Here is a 22,227-nt window from a genome sequence, read left to right on the forward strand (position 1 = left end):
TTTAGAACTATAAAAGAGATGAAGGGGGAAGAGATGACTGAGATCTCTCGCGCCGCAGTCTTGGGGTGAAAGGTTGCCCTCTGCTCTCAGAGAACCCTATTTAATTCAGGGATATTGTCTCCACTTCTGGACCAGTGCCTAACTTGAAAAACCAATACTGAACACAACCACACAAGTGATGGACAGGAGACCAAGTCGCAGTCAATGACTGCAGAGGTGTCTGGGGTCTAGTGCAAGTGACAGTGGCACTTAATGCTGAGGAAACGGGAGAGATGCTGCTAAATATGAAATGGGGGTCTATAATTAGAAGGATCCTTAGAACTGGGATGTCATTTAATCCCTCTTCTTCCTTGCCCCCTCTCCCTGTGGGGCAGTCATCAAGAGGTCATCAGTTTTATTCAAAGTTGGCACTTGCAGCTGGAGACTTCCTTGGTATGGAGTAGGGGTTCTCTGGGGACAATTTGCTTGGGCTTCCATTCTTTCCCCTCTGCTTCAGGTCTCTGGGTACCTCCTCTCTCTCCCTAGGACCCCTTACCTCCATGATGGGGGAAGGGACAGGAAACAGCTCACAGCCCAAGAGGTGGCCAGACTTAGTTCAGCCATGACTGGAGCCGGCTTGGCCTGGGGCTCACCCACTCCCCTGGGTCAGCTGCCCAGGCCATCAGCAGCTGGGCTCCACATAGTTCCCGGGGAAGAATCCAGTCCCCTCTGAGCTGACGCCCTCACACCAGCCATCGGAGAAGCGTCGGGTGACGCAGATTACAGTGCCCTCAGAGAAGGAGAGCTCGTTGTCCTTCTGGCGAGTGTATGGGTACAGTGTCACCACTGCAGGGCAGGAGGAGAGGGTGCCATGAGATACGCCTCCTGTATCCTTCCCCCATAGGGATGCAGAGGCCCAAATACTGAACTCTAGGGGTCACCTAGGGGAGAAGGGTGCTGAGGAGGGCTTCCAAGCCTTTAGGTCTCCTCCTCATCTTAAAGTTAAATACCAGCCCAGCTGCTTTCTTCCCAGTTAGGTTCTAAGCTCAGTATAACGGGAAAAATGTGCGAGTGTTGTGTGGGGGGCAGGGGTAATGAATCCACACCTTTATAGCGGTAGGGAAGAATGCCTCTTGTGTAGTAGAGTGGGGGTAAGGCTAACCGGAAGGCGGGATCTGGTGCTCTTCAGACCCAGGAGTCAGGTACCTTTCTCCAAGTATGTGGCAGGAACCCAGCTGGGCTCATCTGACCCAAAGCCTGGCGGGGGCGGAGGTGGCAGCTCCAATTCATCTCCATCCAGGGGCGGAGGTGGGGGCAGGTCCAGGGGCGGGGGCAACTCTGTGCCTGAGAGAGAAAGCGGAAAGCCTGCGAGTGTGGCGCAGGGACCTCCCCCCACTTCGCTCATCTCTGGAAATTTCGCTCCTGGAGAGCAAGGCCCAGGACTCATCCTCCAGCCCTCACCCCTCCTGGTCCTCCCACAGTGCCTTTAGTGCATAGTAGGTGTTCAGTAAACACTGAAAGATTGAGGAGTATAAGTTAGATACTTATACTGCCACGTGTTAGCTGGGTAGCCTTCGAGCAAGTCACTTAACCTCTCAGCCTCAGCTGGTTTATCTGTTACACGAGAGCGTACAGATCTTCCTAGTATTAAGTTTAGCGGAGAAAATGGATGAGAAGCTTTGAACACCTCTGATTCCCCTCCCGTCTGTCCGCTATCCTAGGACCAAGCATTCACTGAGGAGGGCCGGTTCAGATCCAGGATGGATGGGGTGGGAGGCACGTGCGGAGGTGAAAAAGCGACCCCGGGTCAGGAGGGGGCGGAGCTACTTACCCGGCGGGGGCAGAGACAGCTCCTCCAGCGGAGGGGGCAGCAGGAAGATCTCGTCCGCGGCTGGTGGAGGGGGTGGGGCTGTGGATCCCGGGAGCGGAGCGGGTGGGGATGCTGCCTGCCCCTTGGACGTGGAGACCCCACCGGGTCCTTCAGTGCTGCTGAAGGCCAGAGACAGCGGGGTTTGGCTGGGTTGCAGGACTTCTCTAACAGCCTCCACGCCTAAGCTCCGCCCCCGACTCTGCCCTAATTCTGCACCTGTGACTCGCAGTCCTCTCAGCCCCTGTAGTCACTGTGACAACCCTCAGGAGGCCCCTCTCAGAAACCACCGCCCGCCCACCCACCCACTTGAACTTGTGAGGCTCACCCTGCCGAGGCCAGGGAAGAGGCGGATGAGGCGGCAGAGAGCTTGCCATCGGGCACCACGGGGAGCTGCACCGGCTCGGGGATCCGTGGGGTTCTCCTGGGGTACAGGAAACAGGGCAAGCAGGGGTCAGGTGAGAGGAGGAGGAGGGGCGGCTTTCAGAGGAGGAAGTTTGGTGCCGGGTATAAACACGGCATGGGAGCACAAGGCGCCGGGGTGGGAGGCGAGGATAGGGGAGCGGAGTTTCAGGATGGAGCTGGCCAGAGCCAGGCTGATTTGGATGGTGACGAGGCCTCACCCCAGCGTGGTGGAGGCGGGTGTGGCAGGCGCCTTGATGCTCTTTCGAGACAGGGTCCCGGTTCTCGACAGCTGCGTGCTCAGGTCCTGCGAGGGTGCAGGGTGTGGGGCTGGCATCTGGGCGGGGGCAATCCCCACCCTCATCCCAGAGAGGAAATGGGGGAAGGGTGGACGAGAACCAGGAGGGAGAACATGGGCACAGCAAGTTCCCCCTTCTGCTTCCCAGGTCCCTCTCCCACCCCTCCCCCAACCCTAACCCCCTCTTGTCATGGCCTGGGCCTTGGACCTCAATTCTGCTGAAGGGCGACAGCCACTTCCTCTGTGTAGCCACAGCAGCTGAATGGGCCTATCACCCCCTTCCCTCCCCTGACACCTGACATCTCAGAGCCAGGAAGCTGGAGCCCTAATTGGTAGTCCCTAACTTTGAGTAGACCCCAATCCCAGAAGAAGCTGAGGAAGGAGGTGGGCAAAGGAAAGGACACATCACACTTATAAGTGTCCCACCTGTCATTTCTGCAGACCTGTGGAATTGGCTTTGGGGAGTTCAGGACAAAGAGGATCAGGACCCAAGACACTTGGAGGGAAGTATATAAATGTCAGGGTGTAAACCCAAATGCAAGCGGGCACTCTGTTACCATGGGGTTGGTTTGTCCAAGGCTGAGTACATGGGAAATGATATTCTGTGTTCACTATACTTCACTAGGGACAAGACAAAAAGGCCCTGGCAGAAACACAACAAATTTAAGTTGAAAGTATGGGAAATCACGCCTGTTATCCCAGCATTTGGGGAGGCAGAAGTGGGAGGATCACTTGAAGCCATGAGTTCCTGACCAGCCTGGGTAACATAGCCAGGCACTGTCTCAAAATAAAAAAATAAAATAAAATAAAGTTGGACAACAGAAAGAACTTTGGGGAGGAGACCTGGTGACTGAAGGGGACAGTGTAGTTTCCCCTTTTGAGGGGACTGGTATGTTAGGGAGATCGAGGGTGTCATTTAGTTACAGAGCTCCTAATCTAATCTAGAATGTCAAAGTGTGCACACAGGAATTGACAAATGGTGTGTGCGTGTGCCCTCTCTTACCTTGCAGAAGGAGATGGGCTGAGAAGAAAATGCCAGAGTCATGCCCCCCTCTCTCTACCATGTCCCCCTTGTGTGACTGTATTGCCGCCTCTTTCTACCAACAGCAGCGCTGGGGTGACTTCTCAAGTGCAGTGACCTCAAACCCCAGACAGAGGAAGTTGCTGTTTTCATGTGGCTAAGGAGCCATTCTCATGCACACCCCGACAGTCTCCCTTCCCCCTTCTTCCCCTTCCCACACAGCCAGCACCCGCAGGGGCGTGGGCTCAGGATCTCACACTCAGCAGGTCATTTGAGCACAGGGGAAAGGCCAGTTATGGTGGGAAGGAGTAGGTAATGGAGGGTTATCAAATTGGAGGAGGAGGGGTCCCCAAAATGGTTTTCAGGAGCAAGGAAAGAAAGGGGCAAGAAAGGGTTGTAAATTGAATGAGGCACCTGAAGAGAAAGGGGCCACGAGGCCAGAAAGGATGGATTGTGGGTAAAGAGCAGAGCCCCTCTCTCTACCTTGATGCCGTGGCCAATGTCATCCAGGCAGCCAAAGTTGAGGGGCTTCCTGTAATAGGGTGTGAGTGGGGGCAGACTCTCAGGGACGATGATCTTCTGGCCAGGACGCAGCCGCTGAAGAGTGGCTAAGGTGCCAATCTCCCTTCGGGCCACCTTCTCCATATGTATGTTCACCATCTGCATGACAAGGTTTGAGGTGACAGTGGATGGTCTGTGTCCAGCACCCTTCCCCCTGAAGGAGGAAGAGTTTAGGGACTCTGGAGTGGTGTGGGGATCATGGGAGTCAGTGAGGCCCAGAGAAAGAGTAAGTTTTGTCTGCAAAGCCACCTAGCAATTGGGAAAGGAGCAGCAGGGAGAGGATGGAGCCACTTTGGAGCAACTTCCTGGTGCAAGCAAATGAGAGTTATTATTAGCTGAGCAGGAACAGGAGGAAAAGAGAAAACACAACACCCCTGGGGATACTGGGAAGAGACAAGCACCAGGCTGGCTCAGGAGCAGGGGTAGTGGTGATAGAAAGTAGCAGGGAATTGAGGCTGGATCAGCTTCTCCCCTTTGGGGGACAAATAAGTGAACTGACTTCCTCTTGGAGAGCTCTGTGGAGGAAGAAACCCACAGCACTGAGAGGGTGGGAACTCGCCTGCTTGGGTGAGAGGAAAAGACACGCCCCATGCACTGAACATGTGGGTGATGCCCAGACTAGGCCGAGTGTGTAGCTGCATCTGTGCACATGCTGTGTGGGGTAATTCCTTGGTCAAGGATCCAGGAAGGAAGGAGGAGGGTGTGTATGCTACAACAGGGTGCACTGGAGGGGTGTTACTGTGGTGCTGGCGGTGCTTCCAGGGCAAAAGATGGCCTTGCCAAGCAAGCACCCTGAGTCTAGAACATTCATTTAGTCACCACCTGTATTTAGACACAGTCAGGGGTCATCTACTTCTTTCCTATGCTATACAGCCACTGTAATTGGTAGACATTACTTTCTAATGTCCAGGGCAGAATTCAGAGAAAAGAAAAATTCTGCCTTTAGGGAATTCATAATGTGATGGGGAAGTGGCAAGGCCACTGAGACACAGCCACAGAAGCTTGGGAAGTGGCAATCTTCTGCAATAGAGTTGGACATTTGCATATAGAGGAAGGCAGGAAGGAATTTTTGCTGCAGAAAATATCTGAGTGGGGCCAAAGAGTTGTAGCCTGATGCAAGATGCCTTCCCACAAACCTTACCTGGTCCAGCGTGCTTACACGGGCCTCCACCTGCCTCAGGGCAGTTCCCTGCAGGTCCAACATGCGCAGAGTGTGCCCGGCCAGGTTGCCCACCTGGTAGGCCACACTGGCCAGTGCCTGGGTGGTGAAGGCCATGGTCTCCTCCAGTGCCTTTCTCTTGTCTGTGGCCTGAAATACACACAGCCTTGGCTTGAGGCTGGTACTTTCCATTGGATAGGGTGGGATGGGACAGGATAAAGGGAAGGTGGGAGCTGGATTGAGAGAGAGTGGCTGACTACCTCCTGACATTTGAGGTAGTTTCCATAGAATGATTTTGTAGGCCAGGCATGGTGGCTCATGCCTGTAATCCTAGCACTCTAGGAGACCCAGGCAGGAGGATTGCTTGAGCTCAGGAGTTCAAGACCAGATTGAGCAAGAGCAAGCCCCTGTCTCTACTAAAATTGGAAAAATTAGCTGAGTGTCATGGTGAACACCAGCTACTCAAGAGTCTGAGGCAAGAGGATTGCTTGAACTGAGGAGTTTAAGGTTGCTGTGAGCTATGATGTCATAGCACTCTACACAGGGCGTCAGAGTGAGACTCTGTCTCAAAAAAAAAAAGGTATATTAATAAGGGCTCTCAGGACATTAAATAAAGCAAATATGCAGCCTTGGGGAATCGGGGAAAGTGGAGGAAAAAATACCCTTTCTCACATAGTCAAGGTGAGGATCGAGTTGAGATTACCTTGCTACTTCCTTCAGTCACAGGCTGTCCTTTCAGGGGGTGGGAGGTGAATAGTAGAAAGGAAAGAAGAAGGCAATATTGGCTAGAGCAGACATTCTTTTTCTTTCTTTCTTTTTTTTTTTTTTTTGAGACAGAGTCTCAAGCTGTCACCCTGGATAGAGTGCCATGGCATCACAGCTCACAGCAACCTCAAACTCTTGGGCTTAAGCAATTCTCTTGCCTCAGCCTCCCAGTAGCTGGGACTACAGGTGCCCACCACAACGCCTGGTTATTTTTTGGTTGCAGTTGTCATTGTTGTTTGACAGGCCCAGGCTGGATTTGAACCTGCCACCCTTGGTGTATGTTGCCGGTGCCCTGCCGACTGAGCTACGGGCACCGCCAGAGCAGACATTCTTAAACTTACAAACAAACCAGCCAACTTTAGTCCCCAACCTCAGACCCTCAGACCCTCAAACCCTAAGAGTGAGGCCAATGAATGTGTGCTTTAAAGGTTCTCCAGTGACTCGTGTTCCTTGTTTAGTTCCAGTCTGCAGGTTGGTATTTGGTAACTCAGATAACTAAAGTGAGGCCCAAAACAGAATAACTTCATTCATTCTGTCTAATCTAATAGCTTCCCAGTACACTGAGAATACAATACAAGCTTCTAATCCTGACTTAGGTACAGCTCTTTGGGTCTAGCACATGCCTTCTTCTTCACCCTCAATCCCTACCACTCTCCCTCTTTATTTCATCCTGCCAGGCACGGTGGCCATTGGGGTTTTGTTCCCAAACGAGCTAGATGATTTCTACACTAGGGCCTTTGTACTTGCTGTACTTACATTTATTTATTTATTTATTCACTTATTTAGAGACAGAGTCTCACTCTGTTGTCCAGGCTTGAGCACTGTGGCATCATCATAGTTCATGGCAACCCCAAACTCCTGGGCTCAGGAGATCCTCCTGCCACACTGAACTTCCTTTTAGGATCCTTCTCATTAGTAGGTCTCAGCTCCTCAGAGACACCTTCCCTCACCATCCTAGCTCAGATATCCCCTAGCTCACTTCATTGTGGACTCTCTCACATTTACCCTCTTCTCTTCTCTTCATGACATTTAGCACTACCAAACCTTACCTATTTGCATTTTTATCTCTTCCCCATTCCCCACTCTGCTAAAATGGAAGTGCCATGAAAGCAGAGAGCTTGTCTCTTTCATTCTTTATCCTATCCTGGAATATACTGCCCAACACACACAAGATACTTTATAAATAAGCACTTGTGAGTTAATTAGAAGGTCAAATGGGAACCAAAACATCAGCTGGGCATGTCCCTACTGCGTGCCAGGCACTCTGCCAGTTTCTGTGCCAGGCTCCAGCCAGGGTCACACTGCCAGTCAGTGGTGGAGCGGTGAGTGGTGAAAACAATAGTTCTTTTGATTGTTTGAGACAGACTCTTACTTTGTCACCCTTAGTAGAGAGCTGTGGTGTCTTAGCTCACAGCAACCTCAAACTCCTGGGCTCAAGAGATTCTCTTGCCTCAGGCACCCACCACAACGTCTGGCTATTTTTAGACACGGAGTCTCACTCTTGCTCAGGCTGGTCTCCAACCATGAGCTGAGGCAATCTACCTGCCTCCGCCTCCCAGAGTGCTAGGATTACAGGGTGAGCCACCATGCCTGTCCCAAAACAAGAGTATTTTTTCAGGCTCGGCACTTGTAGCTCAGCGGCTAGAGCATCAGCCATATACCCCAGAGCTGGAGGGTTCAAATCCAGCCCGGGCCTGCCAAACAATGATGACAACAACAACAACAATCACCACAAAAAATAGCCGGGCATTGTGGCCAGTGCCTGTTGTCCCAGCTACTTGGGAGGCTGAGACAAAAGAATGGATTAAGCTCAAGAGTTTGAGGTTTTGGTGAGTGTGATGCCACGGCACTCTACCCAGCAACAGCTTGAGATTCTGTCTCAAAAAAAAAGAAAAAAAGTTTTTTTCAGTACCAGATCAGACTGTGGGGGCTGGGTCAAAACTTCTCTGGTCTTTTGGTTCCCCAGGCAGCTTCCTCATTCCCAGTTGGGTCATGGAGTTTGCTACATTCTAGGCTGTACCCTTCTCAGGAAGCAGGCGATGAACAATCAAGGCTGCACACTGAGGTTCCCTTGCTTGAGCCCTGGAGTGCCCCTCAAGTCCTGTCACTGGAGAGCAGACCTAGAAATGATCACAGCAGGGTTTTGAGAGAGACCTGAGTGCCTCCAGTGTAGCCTGAACCCAAGCCTTCTAGAAAGCTCATGCTATGTTTCTCCCCTCCTGGCCTTTGTGTTCCAATGGCAGAAAGTGATGCTCATTTGCATGCCAATTTACATATCATCAGCATATGTAATCAAAATTCCATCTTATCCATATGTCATGGAGAGCCTCCAGTAAGCAAAGAAATCACCCCAGGATACTAAAACCAGAAAGGATAATTTAAGACCTCCCTTTAATAAGTGAAGAAACAAGCCCAGAACACAGCAGTGACTCCTCTTCCATCTCTACCCAGATTTCCTAGCTTGCCTCTAGTCCTATACAGTCCCCTCCAGGGACTGATGTGTGCAATTGTCAGCCAAAATAGGAAAAGAAAGTATCTGCTTGGGCCCAGCTTCAGGCACTTCAAGCCTGAAAGCCCCCTGACTCTTGACTTTTTTCTTTTCTTTTTTTTTTTTTTTTTTAAGACAGAGTCTCAAGCTGTCACCCTGGGTAGAATGCCGTGGCATCATAGCTCACAGCTCTTGCTTAGACTGGTCTCAAACTTGTGAGCTTAAGCAATCCACCCGCCCAGGCCTCCCAGAGTGCTAGTATTACAGGCCTGAACCACTGCGTCCTGACCCTTGACTTTGGTCTTGGCCCAGAGTTAGGTCTGGAGGGACCAGGGTCTGGGATCCATATTAGAGGCTGACAGCTTGTTCATCATGCAAATTAACTGTAAACTCAGTCAACCCTGGATGAGGACTTTGCAGCTGACCCCAGGTTGCCCTCTCTAATTCCCTATGGGTTTCCTGACACCTGGTTGAGGGGTGGAAGGAGGGGAGGACAGCAGGCATGGGAACCAGTCCTTATTCAAACCAGTTCTGAGAAGTCACTTAAAACTTTCCTAGGCATTTGCTCCCCAGACAAAGAGTAAAGGAAAGGGAACTGGTTGTGTGGTCTAGTAGTCAGTGTTCTGCAGGAAGGAAGCCTGGACTTGGGCTTCCAATTTGTTTTGGAGCATTTTTTGAGACAGAGTCTTGCTCTGTTGCCCAGGCTAGAGTGCCATGGTATCAGCCTGGCTCACAGAAACCTCAAAATCCTGGGTTCAAGTGATACTCTTGCCTTTTCCTCCTGAGTAACTGAGACTACAGGTGCCAACCACAGTGCCTGGCTGGTTTTTCTGTATTTAGAAGAGACAGCAGTCTCCCTCTTGCTCAGGCTGGTCTCCAACTCCTGAGTTCAAGGGATCCTCCCACCTTGGCATCCCAAAGTGCTCAGATTACAGGCATATGTGAGTTACCTTGCCCAGCCCCAATGCTCTGCATGTTTTTGCAAGGACCACTTCTCCTCCCTAGAAGTGAGTTTTACTATCCATCCTTCTAACAAATGATGATAATAATAATAGAAGTGGGGGGTGGTGCCTGTGGCTCAGTAGGTAGGGGCCGGCACCATATATCGAGGGTGGCCCCGGCCAAACTGCAAACAAACAAACAAACAAATAGCCGGGCGTTGTGGCTGGCGCTATAGTCCCAGCTACTTGGAAGGCTGAGGCAAAAGAATCGCCTAAACCCAGGAGTTGGAGGTTGCTGAGCTGTGATGCCACAGCACTCTACCGAGGGTGACAAAGTGAGACTCTATCTTTAAAAAATAATAATAATAGTAGGGGCGGCGCCTGTGGCCGAGGGTGGCAGGTTCAAACCCGGCCCCGGCTGAACAAAAAAAAAATAGCCGGGCGTTGTGGCGGGCACCTGTAGTCCCAGCTACTCGGGAGGCTGAGGCAGGAGAATCGCCTAAGCCCAGGAGTTGGAGGTTGCTGTGAGCTGTGTGACGCCACGGCACTCTACCGAGGGCCATGAAGTGAGACTCTGTCTCTACAAAAAAAAAAATAATAATAATAATAATATAAGTGATGAAAGCTGCCATTTATCCTTCCTCTTTTTTTTTTTTTTTTTTTTTTTGTTGTAGTTTTTGGCCAGGGCTGGGTTTGAACCCACCACCTCCAGCATATGGGCCCAGCACCCTACTCCATTGAGCCACAGGCACTGCCCTTATCTTTCCTTTCTTAAGGATTGATACTGGGCTGAATGCTTTAATACATTGTCACATTTAACCCAAATAACCATCCCTGAAGGAAGGTGTAAGAATCAGAGGGGACACTTGCCATAGATCCTGCAGTTGGTAGGTAGGAAACTGGACTCAGGTCTTTGTGACATCAACTTGTGTGTGCATACTGTGTGTGCAAGAGAACCAATGAGGACTCACTTTGAGATACACAGAAGTTATGGAAGGAATGGAAAGTTCTACTTGCCCATGTCGGGGGAGTGTGACTTTCAGCACTAGGTGAATGAGCTGGTTTGCAAACCATGTTTTATCTACCTACAGGTTGGTCCCTTGCCATCTATACAGATCAAAATTATACCCCAGGTAGCATTTTCAGTTAGTGGTATAGGGAGTGGGCTCTGGAGACAAATTTCTGGGTTTGAATTTGGATTCTGTACTTTGGGAAAGTGACTTAACTTTCCAAACCTCAGCTTCCTCATGGGTAACTGGGAATAGTTCTCACAGAAATGAGGCCATGCCTGTAACGTGCCAGGCTCAAAGTGAGGATATGAAGCATTTTAACTGTTATCATCACTGACTGTCTTTTTTTTTTTTTCTTTTTTTTGTAGAGACAGAGTCTCACTTTATGGCCCTCAGTAGAGTGCCGTGGCCTCACACAGCTCACAGCAACCTCCAACTCCTGGGCTTAAGCGATTCTCTTGCCTTAGCCTCCCAAGCAGCCGGGACTACAGGCGCCCGCCACAACGCCCGGCTATTTTTTGGTTGCAGTTTGGCTGGGGCCGGGTTTGAACCCGCCACCCTCGGTATATGGGGCCGGTGCCTTACTGACTGAGCCACAGGCGCCGCCCATCACTGACTGTCTTTAATCTGTCATTTCCCCATAAGCACTTGCTCTTTTTTTCACCCAACATTCTTACTATGCTAGGAGATCGCTGTGCCTCTTCTGACAGTTTGGTTAATATTGTAGGAAAAGTAAGTTTTGCTCAAGGGGTAACAGGTTTAGCTGGAGCTCTTAAGGGAGCAGAGGAAACTGAGGACAGTGAGTACAAATAAACTGTCTTAAAATCCATCCAGCGGGTCAAGAGGCAGAAAGAAGGAAAGGAAAGACCTCTTTGTCAAAAATCAGGGAGGCCGGAGGAGCTGTGTGACCTTGAACAAGGCACTTCATCTCACTGAACTGCTGTTTTCATTCCCATAAAATAGAAATCATGATACTTGTCTCATAAAGTAGTTGTAAGGATTCATGAAATGTTAGAAGTGTTTGATCCCTCCCTTGATCTGGGGATCTATATTCTCAGTCACGGAACAACAATTTAAAAAACCGTTCTGTGTGGCTCGGCAGCACAGTGGTTACAGTGCCAGCCACATGCACCGAGGCTGGTGGGATTCGAACCTGGCCCGGGACCAGCTAAACAACAATGACAACTTCAACAACAACAACAAAAAAAATAGCCAGGCAGTGTGGCAGGTGCCTATAGACCCAGCTACTTGGGAGGCTGAGGTGGGAGAATCGCTTAAGCCCAAGAGTTGGAGGTTGCTGTGAGCTGTGAAGCCTCAGCACTCTACTGAGAGCAACAAGATGAAACTCTGTCTCTAAAAAAAAAAAAAAAAAAAAAAAGCTGTTCTGTGATGCCACCCTCCTCACCTTTTGCAGCCTCCTCCCAGCAGTCACGTCAGCCATCCCCCTGCGTCTGTGTGAGGCCTCCTCTCTCTAACCTAGCCTACTCCGACTTCTCCTGTCCTCCACCTACTATAGGGAAAGAGCTCCTTTCCACTGGTCCATCTCTGGTTGGCTACACTGCTTGGGAATTTCTTCTGAAACCCCATCTGGACCCTTCATGCCCCAGCATGAAGTGTGAGGACAGAGACTTTGGGGAGGTGAAGCTGGGTGAGGCCAAAGAACGAGATGGAATCAGACTGGCCACCTCAGCCACCTCCGAGCGTGGGTAGTGTGGGGTCAGGGTTAACTTTGGTGAACTAGGATAAAGCTGAAGACGTGGGAGGATTTCTCAGCCAAGGCCCCAACAAGCACCTGTCAGGATGGCCTCCATGGCCCAGGCTAGGGTTGGGCTCCAGGGCCCCTTGAAGGGCTGAGGAGTCTAGGCCTGTGCCCACTCCACCTACCTGCATGTAGTTGTCCTCACAGTAGTCGGCGACCCGCAGCAGGGCACTGTGGTTTCCCCGCAGAGCCTCCCGGCCCGTGGGGATCTCAAACTCCTGCAGCTGCTGTAGATCCGCCATCACCCCCAGTCTCTGTCTGGCTCCCCGGGGAGCCCGCCGGTTTCGAGCCTCACCCTGCCCTTGATTGGTCGCTCTGTCTTCCCTCCCTCTCACTGCTTTTGGTTTCCTCTTCGTGAGAGACCCAAACCTGCTTGCAAAGGGCAGGCATGCTCATTCCGGGACAAGAGGAAGTCAGTCCCTGCTCCCTGGGCCTTAGCCTCTCTCTCCTGCCCAGAGGAAGGGGGAAGCCAGGACCTGTTTGGGGGCCCAGCCCCCAATCCCACCTAGCAGAGGAAGCCAAGGTCAGGGCAGCCGTGATTGCTCCCTGGTCCTGGAGAGGAAACTGGTGGGTGGGGGGATGGGGTGGGAGACTGGGAGGAAGGGGGCTGGCCTGCTATGGGGGGGTGGAGGTAGACTTTCCACTCATGGAAGGGGGAGGAAAGGGCAGAGGGTGGGGGCTTCCTTGGGAAGCTTAGGGATGAGTCACGAGGGGACTGGGGAGTGGAGGGTGGATGGCATATGGAGGCCAGTCACCGAGGAGGAGGGAACTGTGGGGGTAGCAGCACAGCAACAGTGGAAAACGCCTGTGCAGCAGCAAGAGTCGGGGTTGGACCCAGGAAGACACAACCAGAGGTTCCCAGAGAAGTGTCACCAAGCCTGTGGAGGGTCACGTCTGAGGAAGGTCCGCTCTGCATGCCCTGTGCCTGATGAAGGAAGGACAAGATGAAATCCACCAAGTGCATGTGAGGAACTCAGATTAGACAACAGGAACTTGGATTTGAGAAGCACTAGGCTCAAATTCCAGGTTATTTGTCAGAGTTAGGAAGCAGCTATGCGCAGACCACCGAGTCTGGCCAGAAGGTACGGCCTGTAGTTCACGCATTAATAGAGGAGTCCAACTCAACGACCTCGAGGATCCTGTCCTGATCTCAGATTCTTTGTTAGAGCTCACAGATTGAGTGGGTCCTGGAAGAGAAGTTAGGATGGACCACAGCCTCCTTCCTGCCCCTCCCACCAACAATTCTGTCATCCTAGAGACAGGAGAATAAGATCCCCCCAAACATATTGGTCCCTCAGCTTCTGCTCCTCGAGAGGGTCCCTTGGCACAAGTGTCAGCCAGACCAGGACCCCTCAGGAGGTGGTCCTGGGAAGAGACCAAGAGAAGGACCAGGATGTGCTCATGAACTGCAGATAAGAGATACCCACACTCAGGGCTCAGAAAGAGGTGAGGTGGCAAGAGGCATGGACCAAGGCATTAGGGTGGCACAGCCCCCAGTGCTAACCGTCACGGCATCATAAACGAGCTTACATTTGGATCCAGTGAGTGAAGGAAGAGGCAACCAGGAGAAGCTTGTAAGGTGAAATTGTGGGGAACCAATGAGGGGCAGGAAGACAGCTTGGTTAGAGAAGTTAGGAGCTGGTCTCATTGGGAAGAACAGCCTCACAGCAGGCTCAGCCTCCACAGCAGGTGGAGGGTTGGGGAGGAGAGAAGTCAGTGGAAGGGCAGCAGGTGGGGCAGGGGAACTCTAAGCTAGGGGCATCACTAAGAGAAGCTGACCCAGGGAGCAGGGTGGGGAGAAGGTGGCCTTGAGGCAGACAGATCCGAGGCAGCCTCTGTTTCCTAGTTTGCTTTTGTAGGAAGATGTCAGTGTTTCTCTGTGCTGGTAGCAGTGAGGCCTTGGAGGCTCAGAGGTGGAAGAGCTTAGAACCTTGAGCCTATGATCAGCTTAGGCATCAGAGATTTTGGTTCCCAGACCATCTGCTTTATCTGAAGATTTTCAGCTGATGAAGAACTAGGAGGCTCAAACACCATCCTGTCTGGGTCTAGGACGAGTGACTTGGAGAGAGTGCTCTTCCCTGGCAGGTGAGAGGGGCTGAAGTTGCACTGGGCTGGGTTCTAGTTTATTGGAACTGGAGGTTGGGTGGCAGGCAGGCCTTCCTGATAACTCTGCAGTGATAATGATAATAAGAGCATTATTAGTAATAATAATAAATGTATTATGTTCAGCATGTGCCAAGCAGTGTATTAAAATATTTTATATGCATTATGTTTCTGGAGGTAGATACTATTACTATACACCTTTTGTAGATGGGGAGTCTAAGACTTAAGGAGGCTGAGGGACTGGCTTAAGGTTACACAGTGTGAAACCTGCAGAGCTGGAATCAGAATTGGAGTGGGGCAGGCCCCAGAACCCCTTCTCTTGGCCACTGGGATACACTCTGCCCTGCCAAGACCTGGAGACAAAAAAGAAAACTTGTACCTGAGTCATTCTGTAGAACACTAACTTTGCTTCTTGAATCTTCCTCACTGAAGGAAACTCCTTTCTCTTCCTTCTCTGTTTCCTTCTTACACAGGTCCTTAACCAAAGGCAAAAATTGTGCCTCCTCCATCAGACTGGGAGATTTCCTGGACCAGGCAGGGGCAGGGGCGCAGGGAGAGCATGAGTGCGTGGGAAGGGATGAGAGGCCTGAGCAGGGGATACGGCAGGGAGAGGGGAGAAGTTCAGGTGCAGAGGAACAGGAAGAGCGATGGGAGTTGCAAATCTGTCTGCTGAATCCTTTCTGGGACTATGTCTGTAGGACAGGATGGCCCAAGAGCTTAACGAGAAGGACCTGCTGAGGATGGAGGTGGAACAGCTGAAGAGGGAAATGAAGAATTCGAGATTGCCAGTGAGCCTCCAGGTCCCTCCCAGCGCATCCCTTCCTGTGTTCCCTTGTAGAGCTGGGACCAGAAGGAGGAAGTGATGGGAAAGGGATGGTGGAGCTTCCCAGGGCAGCAGAAGCAGCGAGAGGTGCCTTTGGGCTGGGGTAGATGTAGGAGACTGGAGTTTAACCCGGATAAGGTGCCACTTTCCCTGAGCACAAGAGAGAGCCTTGGGGCCTAGGAGAGCTCCGTGTGTCCACCACGTCATGGGGCCTGAGAAAGCTACCAGGCCTATAACCATATTTTGTGTTCTCACAGATTTCCCAGACAGGAAAGGAAATCAAGGATTATGTGGAGGCTCAAGCAGGAAATGACCCTCTTCTCAAAGGCATCCCTGAGGATAAGAATCCCTTCAGAGAGAAAGGCGCCTGCATGATAAGCTGATGACATCAGAGCCCATCACTTGGAATGTCGGTCCCTCCTCACTGAGGACCAAGTATCCTCGGACACTCAGGCAGCCAGTGAATTTTCACCTTCTCCTCATCATAGAATGAGTAAAGATACCTGAATGAATGCACTGTGCATCTATTCCCAACCCACCCCTCCGCTCTTCTGTTACTCCGCCCCCTCTGGGTCCCTGCTGACCCAGCTGAGGAATACTCTAAGAAGAGCTACCCTGGCTGAACAGCTGGCACCAGGGGTGGCAGGGGGTGGAGAGCCATCCTTAGGAGGCACTTGCTTCTCCTTAGAACCCATCCATTTTTCCCTTCCACTTTCTTCCTAGAAAAAAGTGTTTCCCTAATAGAATAGTTTGGGTTTGGAGCCCAGGTCAGGGTGTTCCTTCTCCCCCATCTCATGTCCTATCCTGTGGCCCTCTTCCCAGCCATTTAGATCACTCCAGCTGGCCCTACAACAGAAAGAGATTATGAAGTTATGATTTCATGATTTTTTTAATACTGTTGAGCGTCTATTATGTGCTTGTACCTGGGATGGAATTATGGATAAGGCTAACATAGCTACTGTTTTCATGAAATTTAGCAGAGAAGACATGAAACGATTTACAGTTAAGTCTATAAAAGCAACCACGGGGATCGGGTGCCTGTGCTCAGCGGTTAGGGCGCTGGCCACATGCTCTGGGGCTGGTAGGTTCGAACTCAGCCCTGGCCTGCTAAATGGAAATATATATATATATATATATATATATATATATATATAGAGAGAGAGAGAGAGAGAGAGAGAGCCAGGCATTGTGGCGGGTGCCTATAGTCCCAGCTACTAGGGAGGCTGAGGCAAAAGAATCGCTTGAGCCCAAGAGTTTGAGGTTGCTGCAAACTATTATGCCATGGCACTCTACCAAGGGTGACAAAATAAGACTTCATCTCAATAAAAAAAAAAGAAAAGCTACCATGGGAGGGTCATGGGCGGTGTAGGAACACACAGCAGACAGACACCAGGGCAATAAACGTGAATGCAGGGCAGGGTGACATGGATGCCAGTAGGCGAGGGAGGCACAAAATGGGCTAGTGACACGCTGGGCTGGAAAGGGCAGCTGGGGCCAAGTCCTGAAGGACCTTTCTGTAAGTGCAGTCAGAAACTTTCTCCTTCATCTAAAAGGCCAGAGGAAGCCCAGGAAAGCATCTGAGTAGGCAAGGGATAGGCTTCACTTAGCGGAAACAGGGTTGGACCCTACTAAGGCTGGGGAAGCTGTTTCCTAGGCCTTGTCAGCAAGGAGAGAACTGCCTCAAAGAGCCCTTTCTTTGAGACAGAGTCTCACTCTGTCACCCTGGATACAGTACTGTGGTATCATAGCTCACAGCAACCTCAAACTCTTGGGCTCCAGAGATCCTCTTGCCTCAGCCTCCTGAGTAGCAGGTTCTACAGGCATCTGCCACACCACCCAGCTAGTTTTTCTATTTTTTTAAGTAGAGATGGGTTCTCCCTCTTGCTGGCTGGTCTCAAACTCGTGAGCTCAAGCGATCTACCGGCCTCAGCCTCCCAGAATGCGAGGATTACAAGGATTACAGGTATGAGCCACAGTGCCCATCCCCTCCCCCTTTTTGATTCTTCAGCTGAAACAGAAAAAGGTATGACTTGCTGTATACTTGTTACACTCAGCCACAGTTGAGAACAGAACTAGTCCAGAATGTTAGGTCCAGGGCAAAGGATCCATAGGGAATGTTTTGGTGGGAGCAAGATGGGTCTGTCAGGGGTGGTCTTGGTGATTGGATGGTGATGAAGTTTTAGATTCACTGAGAAGCAAGTTCTAAACAGTAGCATTCAGTCCAACAACTTGTACCAGTGTCCCCAGCCTCTCTGATGTTCCATGTTTTTCTGCCCATGTGGGCTCATGTGTGCACAAGCAAGCCATCTATCTCATTGTTCTTTTGTTCAGCCTGTGCATTGGCTTCCCCCTCCACTTGGCTCTCATGTCATGGAGGTTTCTAGAAAGATAGAGCTAAGGCAAAGATATAATGTGCACAATGCAATTTGGCAGAAGCCTACAGGAGAGCTATTTAATCTCGCTGAATGGGAGTGTTGAGTCCTGGGAGGGGGAACAGAAAGGCTTCCAGGAGGCATTGATATCTGGAGCTGAATCCTAACCAGTGAGGTTACAAAGAGGTGGATAGATGGCACTTCCGGTTGAAGGGCTAGTAGGAGTAGACATGAAAGCAAAGGAATAGATATGAAAAGAAAAAAAAAAGAACCTGGTTTTAATGGGAACAACAATGAGGGTGGGCATGTCAAGATGGAGGCCTAGATCCTTAGGGTCTGTTAGAGAGGTGGGCTTGGATCTCACTAGGGCAATGGCTGTAAGTCTGAGGGTCGGGGTGGTGAGTTGAAGGGTTCTTTGGGAAATAAAGTTCTCAAAGTGGATTGAACTTACAGTGGATTGTCAAAGATGACGTCCAAATTTCTGGTTTAGGAGATTTACTAGATGGGATTGAAAGCAAGTCTCTGAAAAGAGACCCAACATAATACACTGATCCTTTATACAGCTGCAGACTCAGCCTCCCTTCCCCAGCGGGCCCCAACCCAGAGGCACATGAAGGGTAAGGTCTCGAAGCCACTGTGGTCAAAACCCAGGATCTCCAGTCCCCAATTCCATCCTGACTTCATGTCACCATTCTACAACCTAGAGGAAATTCAACCACTCCCAATATACTCCACTCAAGAGAAGGAAAAGAAGAGGGGTGAGAAAGAGAAAACATTGAAATACAATGATTCTTACTTCAACCTAGCACTCTGGGAGGCCGAGGGGGTGGATTGCCTGAGCACAGGAGTTCTAGACCAGCCTGAACAAGAGTGAGACTCCATCTCTAAAAACCAGCTAGGCGTTGTGCCGGGCACCTATAGTCCCAACTACTCGGGAGGCTGAAGCAAGAGGATCAATTGAGCCCAAGACTTTGAGGTTGCTGTGAGCTATGATGCTACAGCACTCTACAGAAGGCAACAAAGTGAGACTCTGTCTCAAAACAAAAACAAAAACTAATAATTCTTACTTGAGAAAATGGAGAAAGCTAAATCTTCTATATGGCTCCGGCAGGGAAAGGGAAAACAGGTGGGAGCTCCAGTGGTGCAGCTAGAGGCCACATGGCTATGGCTTCTTTATTCTGCTGGCCCCGTCCTATTCTCCTGCCTTCAGGCAGAATCTCACTGGTTGGGGTTCTGGGGCCAGGGAAGCGACTCAACTATTCCTGAGGAGTCTGAACCTTTGTGGGACTCTGCAGAGAGCAGTGGTTTCATCCTGTCACCTTTGCTCAGGGCCTTGTGTCCCAGGTGTTCTCTGGCTCCTCCCATGCTTTTCCTGCCCACCCCCAGGGAGGTAATAATCATTGGCTCCCCTAAGTCTCAAGGTTTGTCGTACACCCAACACCCTGACCCCCTTCTCTGTGTTTTACTAATGCCATAAGGAGGCTTAAAGGGCTGGTGATAGAGCTCAGCTTCTATGCAAAGCAGGGATAACATCTTGCCCCGGTGACAGCATTCCTTTCGTACATGGCCAAACCTTTCCACTAGCAAGTTAGAAGGATGACAGTGATCATTGTGAGAGTGGATCCTGACGCCATCTGAGCTATCCCCACCTCTAGCTCACAGATTCTTAAGTGTTTCAGCTCTGAAAGCAAAGCACTAGAGGTTGTTCAGAGCACAGCCAGCAGCCTTTTGACAGCACCGCATCTGTGCAGAACAGTGTCTTCCAGCTGGTACCACCCTGGGTCTTTACCAGGCCAGCCTGTCCTTCTGTAAAGCCACCTGCTTCTAGATAATGAACATATGGTGAGATCAGCAAATCCTGCTGACATTAGCTCCTGGCCTTCTTCTTCTTCTTTTTTTTCCTTCTTCAGTAGTTTTATTGTGAAATGATTTAAGGGCTAGGCACGGTAACTCACACCTGTCATGCCTGAACTGTGAGAGGCTGAAACAGGAGAATCACTTGAGGCCAGGAGTTCAAAAACCAGCCTGGGCAACATAGCAAGATCTCATCTCTACCAAGAAAAAAAAAAAAAGAGTTAAGAGTTGCAGAAGAAGTTAGCATTGTAGCATTGCACGATACTATTTTTTTTTTGCAGTTTTTGGCTGGGACTGGGTTTGAACCCACCACCTCCAGCATATGGGGCTGGTGCCCTACTCCTTTAAGCCACAGGCACCACCCTTTTTTTTTTTTTTTTTTGGAGACAGACTCTCAACTCTTTCACCCTAGGTAGAGTTCCATGGTGTCACAGCTCACAGCAACCTCAAACTCGTGGGTTCCAGCAATCCTCTTGCCTCAGACTTTTGAGTAGCTAGGACTATAGGCACCTGCCACAAAGCCTGGCTAATTTTTCTCTTCTTTTCTTTTCTTTTTTTGAGACAGAGTCTCACTATGTCACCCTGAGTAGAGTGCCGTGGCATCACAGCTCACAGCAACCTCAAACTCTTGGGCTTAAGCGATTCTCTTGCCTCAGCCTCCCAAGTAACTGTGACTACAGGCACCCGGCACAACGCCGGGCTATTTTTCTTTTTTTTTTTTTTTTTGCAGTTGTCATTGTTGTTTTAGGTGGCCCAGGCTGAGTTCGAACGGACCAGCCTCGGTGTTTGTGGTCAGCACCCTACTAACTGAACTACGGGCGCCACCCTACTTTTTCTATTTTTAGATAGGGAAGGGGTCCTGCTCCTACTCAGGCTGGTCTTGAACTCCTGGGCTCAGGTGATCCACCAGGCTTAGCCTCCCAGAGTGTTAGGATTATTGGTGTGAGCCACTGAGTCCAGCTATACAATACTATTAACTAAACTCTAGACTTTATTTTGAATTTCCCTAGCTTTTCCATTAATGTCAGCTTTCTGTTTTAGAACCCACAATTACATTTAGTGCCTTACTTCTTTTGCTGAGAAGAGCTCCTTGATTGGAGATATCCTGGTCTATGATGCCACAACCATCTGGAAGACATTCCATGAGTCCATGGGTGGTGCTATTGGCATGGACATGACAGACCAGGAAGGAAAACCTAATTCCTAAGTAAGCACCTAGCCTAGTAAGGGCAACTCTCTGTCCTCACCATTGACCTGCCACTAGTCAACTGGTTGGTTATGAAGTCTGGTCCTACATGAAGAACTCAGGAATGTCACCAATGCTGTCACATTGGGCAGTCAGTGCACTGACTTTGATGAAGGGAAGTGTGAATGGGCATGGTGGCTCACTCCTATAATCCTAGCACTCTGGGAGCCAAGGCAGGAAGATCTCTTGAGCTCAGGAGTTTGAGACCAGCCTGCGCAAGAGCAAGACTCCATCTCTACAAAAAATAGAAAAATGAGCTGGCTATTGTGATAAGTGCCTGTAATCCCTGATACTCAGGAGGCTGAGGCAGGAGGATGGCTTGAACCCAAGAGTTGGAGGTTGCAGTGAGCTGGCTGACACCACAGCACTCTAGCCTGGGGCAACAGAGTAAGACTGTCTCCAAAAAAAAGATGAAGGGAAGCTCTTGCTGTTCCACACATGCATGGCCTTGATTCCTTCTTCTCTGGCTACTTTGCTGCACGGGCCCTTGTCAGCCCAGTGGTCCTCCTGTCTATGGGTTGTGAAGAGCCCCTTCTGCAGGTGCTTTTCAGGTAAACATGTTCATGACATTTTTTTTTTTACAAGCTCCAGCCATCATGCCTGGCCTATTCACAACATTTGACCATTTCTAATCTCTGGAATCACCCAAATAAGTCCAGTCACATATCTCTCCCCAGCTCTCCTTGTCTCCAGTCTTTCAATTATGCTCCATGACTGTGATCATCTGACCAGAACCTCACTTGCTTCCCAGGAATCAGAGAGGAAAGAATTCCTTTTCTGCTGACTTTCAAGGCCATGCTAAGAAGGGCAGTTCCCACAGGAAAGGGAATCACTACAATCTGGCCAATCCAATGTGGTCAGGACTTGAATCAGGGAGGTGGATTGAGAATGGACAGGAAGAAATAGATGAATTGGAGACACAATCAGGAAGTAAAAATTTCAAGGACCTAGAAATTGATCACATGTAGGAAGAACAGAAGGGAAACTGCGCAGAATGCCCTCATGTTTCTCCCTTGGGTGAATGGGCAAAGCCAAGCCCACCAGGTGTCTACAAGACTCCCCAGGCTTCTCTTCCCTCACCCCGTGCCCTGTTAGAGTCACTGAGAGGTGGTTGCTGATAGTACAAAAGTGGACAAGACTGCTCAAGAGGGCTGTGTGGATCGAAAGAGGCGGGCCAGGAAAAGAACTCAGAGCAACTCAGGCTGGGCAGAGAAAGGAGGGCATGAAGAGGACCAAGAGCCCAGGGTCAGAGGGTGCCAAGCAGAAACCAAGTAACTGAAATTCTCATGAGGAGGAGCGATAAAATGATGCCAAGCCAAGAGGAAGAGGAAGGGCATGCTCTTGAACTTCTTGATTTTCTGGTCAGATAGCATGGAGCTGAATCATTCTCAAGTTTCCAGTTCCATATCACCTTGCTTCTACATTCCACCAGGGACTCCCAAGATGGGATTCCTCTGAAGGAGGGGAGGGGAAGCAGGAATAGCTGAAGGGCTAATGGGGCATCAGCTCCTGGGGCTGGCAGAGGCTTGAAAGAAATCTTTCCTGTGGCAGCCGGCCAATTCCAGCCCTGTGCCTCCTG

At 50.4% G+C, this 22,227-nt stretch overlaps 2 protein-coding genes across 6 annotated transcripts; one reads left to right on the forward strand and one right to left on the reverse strand.

The window, feature by feature from the left end:
* Window positions 1–385: 385 nt before the first annotated feature.
* On the reverse strand, window positions 386–12,507 carry ABI3 (ABI family member 3). Of its 2 annotated transcripts, none has more exons than XM_053568998.1 (8): window positions 12,376–12,507; window positions 5,270–5,437; window positions 4,051–4,227; window positions 2,470–2,555; window positions 2,175–2,270; window positions 1,811–1,965; window positions 1,186–1,323; window positions 386–825 (listed from the first exon to the last, which is right to left on the reverse strand). In XM_053568998.1, the coding sequence occupies exons 1-8, from the start codon at window positions 12,490–12,492 to the stop codon at window positions 662–664; spliced, it is 1,101 nt and encodes a 366-aa protein (XP_053424973.1). In that variant the 5' UTR covers window positions 12,493–12,507; the 3' UTR covers window positions 386–661. The 2 variants fall into 2 exon arrangements, with proteins under 2 accessions (XP_053424973.1, XP_053424972.1); XM_053568997.1 differs by having other exon boundaries at window positions 1,811–1,968.
* A 140-nt stretch (window positions 12,508–12,647) lies between these two features.
* Window positions 12,648–16,018, forward strand: GNGT2 (G protein subunit gamma transducin 2). 4 transcript variants are annotated; one of them, XM_053569006.1, is made up of 5 exons: window positions 12,700–12,817; window positions 13,064–13,696; window positions 14,246–14,335; window positions 15,052–15,141; window positions 15,434–16,018. In XM_053569006.1, the coding sequence occupies exons 4-5, from the start codon at window positions 15,058–15,060 to the stop codon at window positions 15,557–15,559; spliced, it is 210 nt and encodes a 69-aa protein (XP_053424981.1). In that variant the 5' UTR covers window positions 12,700–12,817; window positions 13,064–13,696; window positions 14,246–14,335; window positions 15,052–15,057; the 3' UTR covers window positions 15,560–16,018. The 4 variants fall into 4 exon arrangements, with proteins under 4 accessions (XP_053424983.1, XP_053424980.1, XP_053424981.1 ...); XM_053569008.1 differs by lacking the exon at window positions 13,064–13,696 and having other exon boundaries at window positions 12,648–12,773; XM_053569005.1 differs by lacking the exon at window positions 13,064–13,696 and having other exon boundaries at window positions 12,685–12,817.
* Window positions 16,019–22,227: the final 6,209 nt, after the last annotated feature.

Source organism: Nycticebus coucang, chromosome 18, assembly GCF_027406575.1.
Source record: "Nycticebus coucang isolate mNycCou1 chromosome 18, mNycCou1.pri, whole genome shotgun sequence".
Taxonomy (NCBI): domain Eukaryota; kingdom Metazoa; phylum Chordata; class Mammalia; order Primates; family Lorisidae; genus Nycticebus; species Nycticebus coucang.

Coding starts and splice junctions, on each gene's coding strand:
- ABI3 (XM_053568997.1), bottom strand. CDS start 12,492: ATGGCGGATCTACAGCAGCTGCAGGAGTTTGAGATCCCCACGGGCCGG. Junction 2,556..4,050: donor ACATTGGCCACGGCATCAAG/GTAGAGAGAGGG, acceptor GCACCCTCGCAG/GACCTGAGCACGCAGCTGTC. Junction 1,969..2,174: donor TCTTCCCTGGCCTCGGCAGG/GTGAGCCTCACA, acceptor TCTGGCCTTCAG/CAGCACTGAAGGACCCGGTG.
- GNGT2 (XM_053569008.1), top strand. CDS start 15,058: ATGGCCCAAGAGCTTAACGAGAAGGACCTGCTGAGGATGGAGGTGGAA. Junction 15,142..15,433: donor TGAAGAATTCGAGATTGCCA/GTGAGCCTCCAG, acceptor GTGTTCTCACAG/ATTTCCCAGACAGGAAAGGA.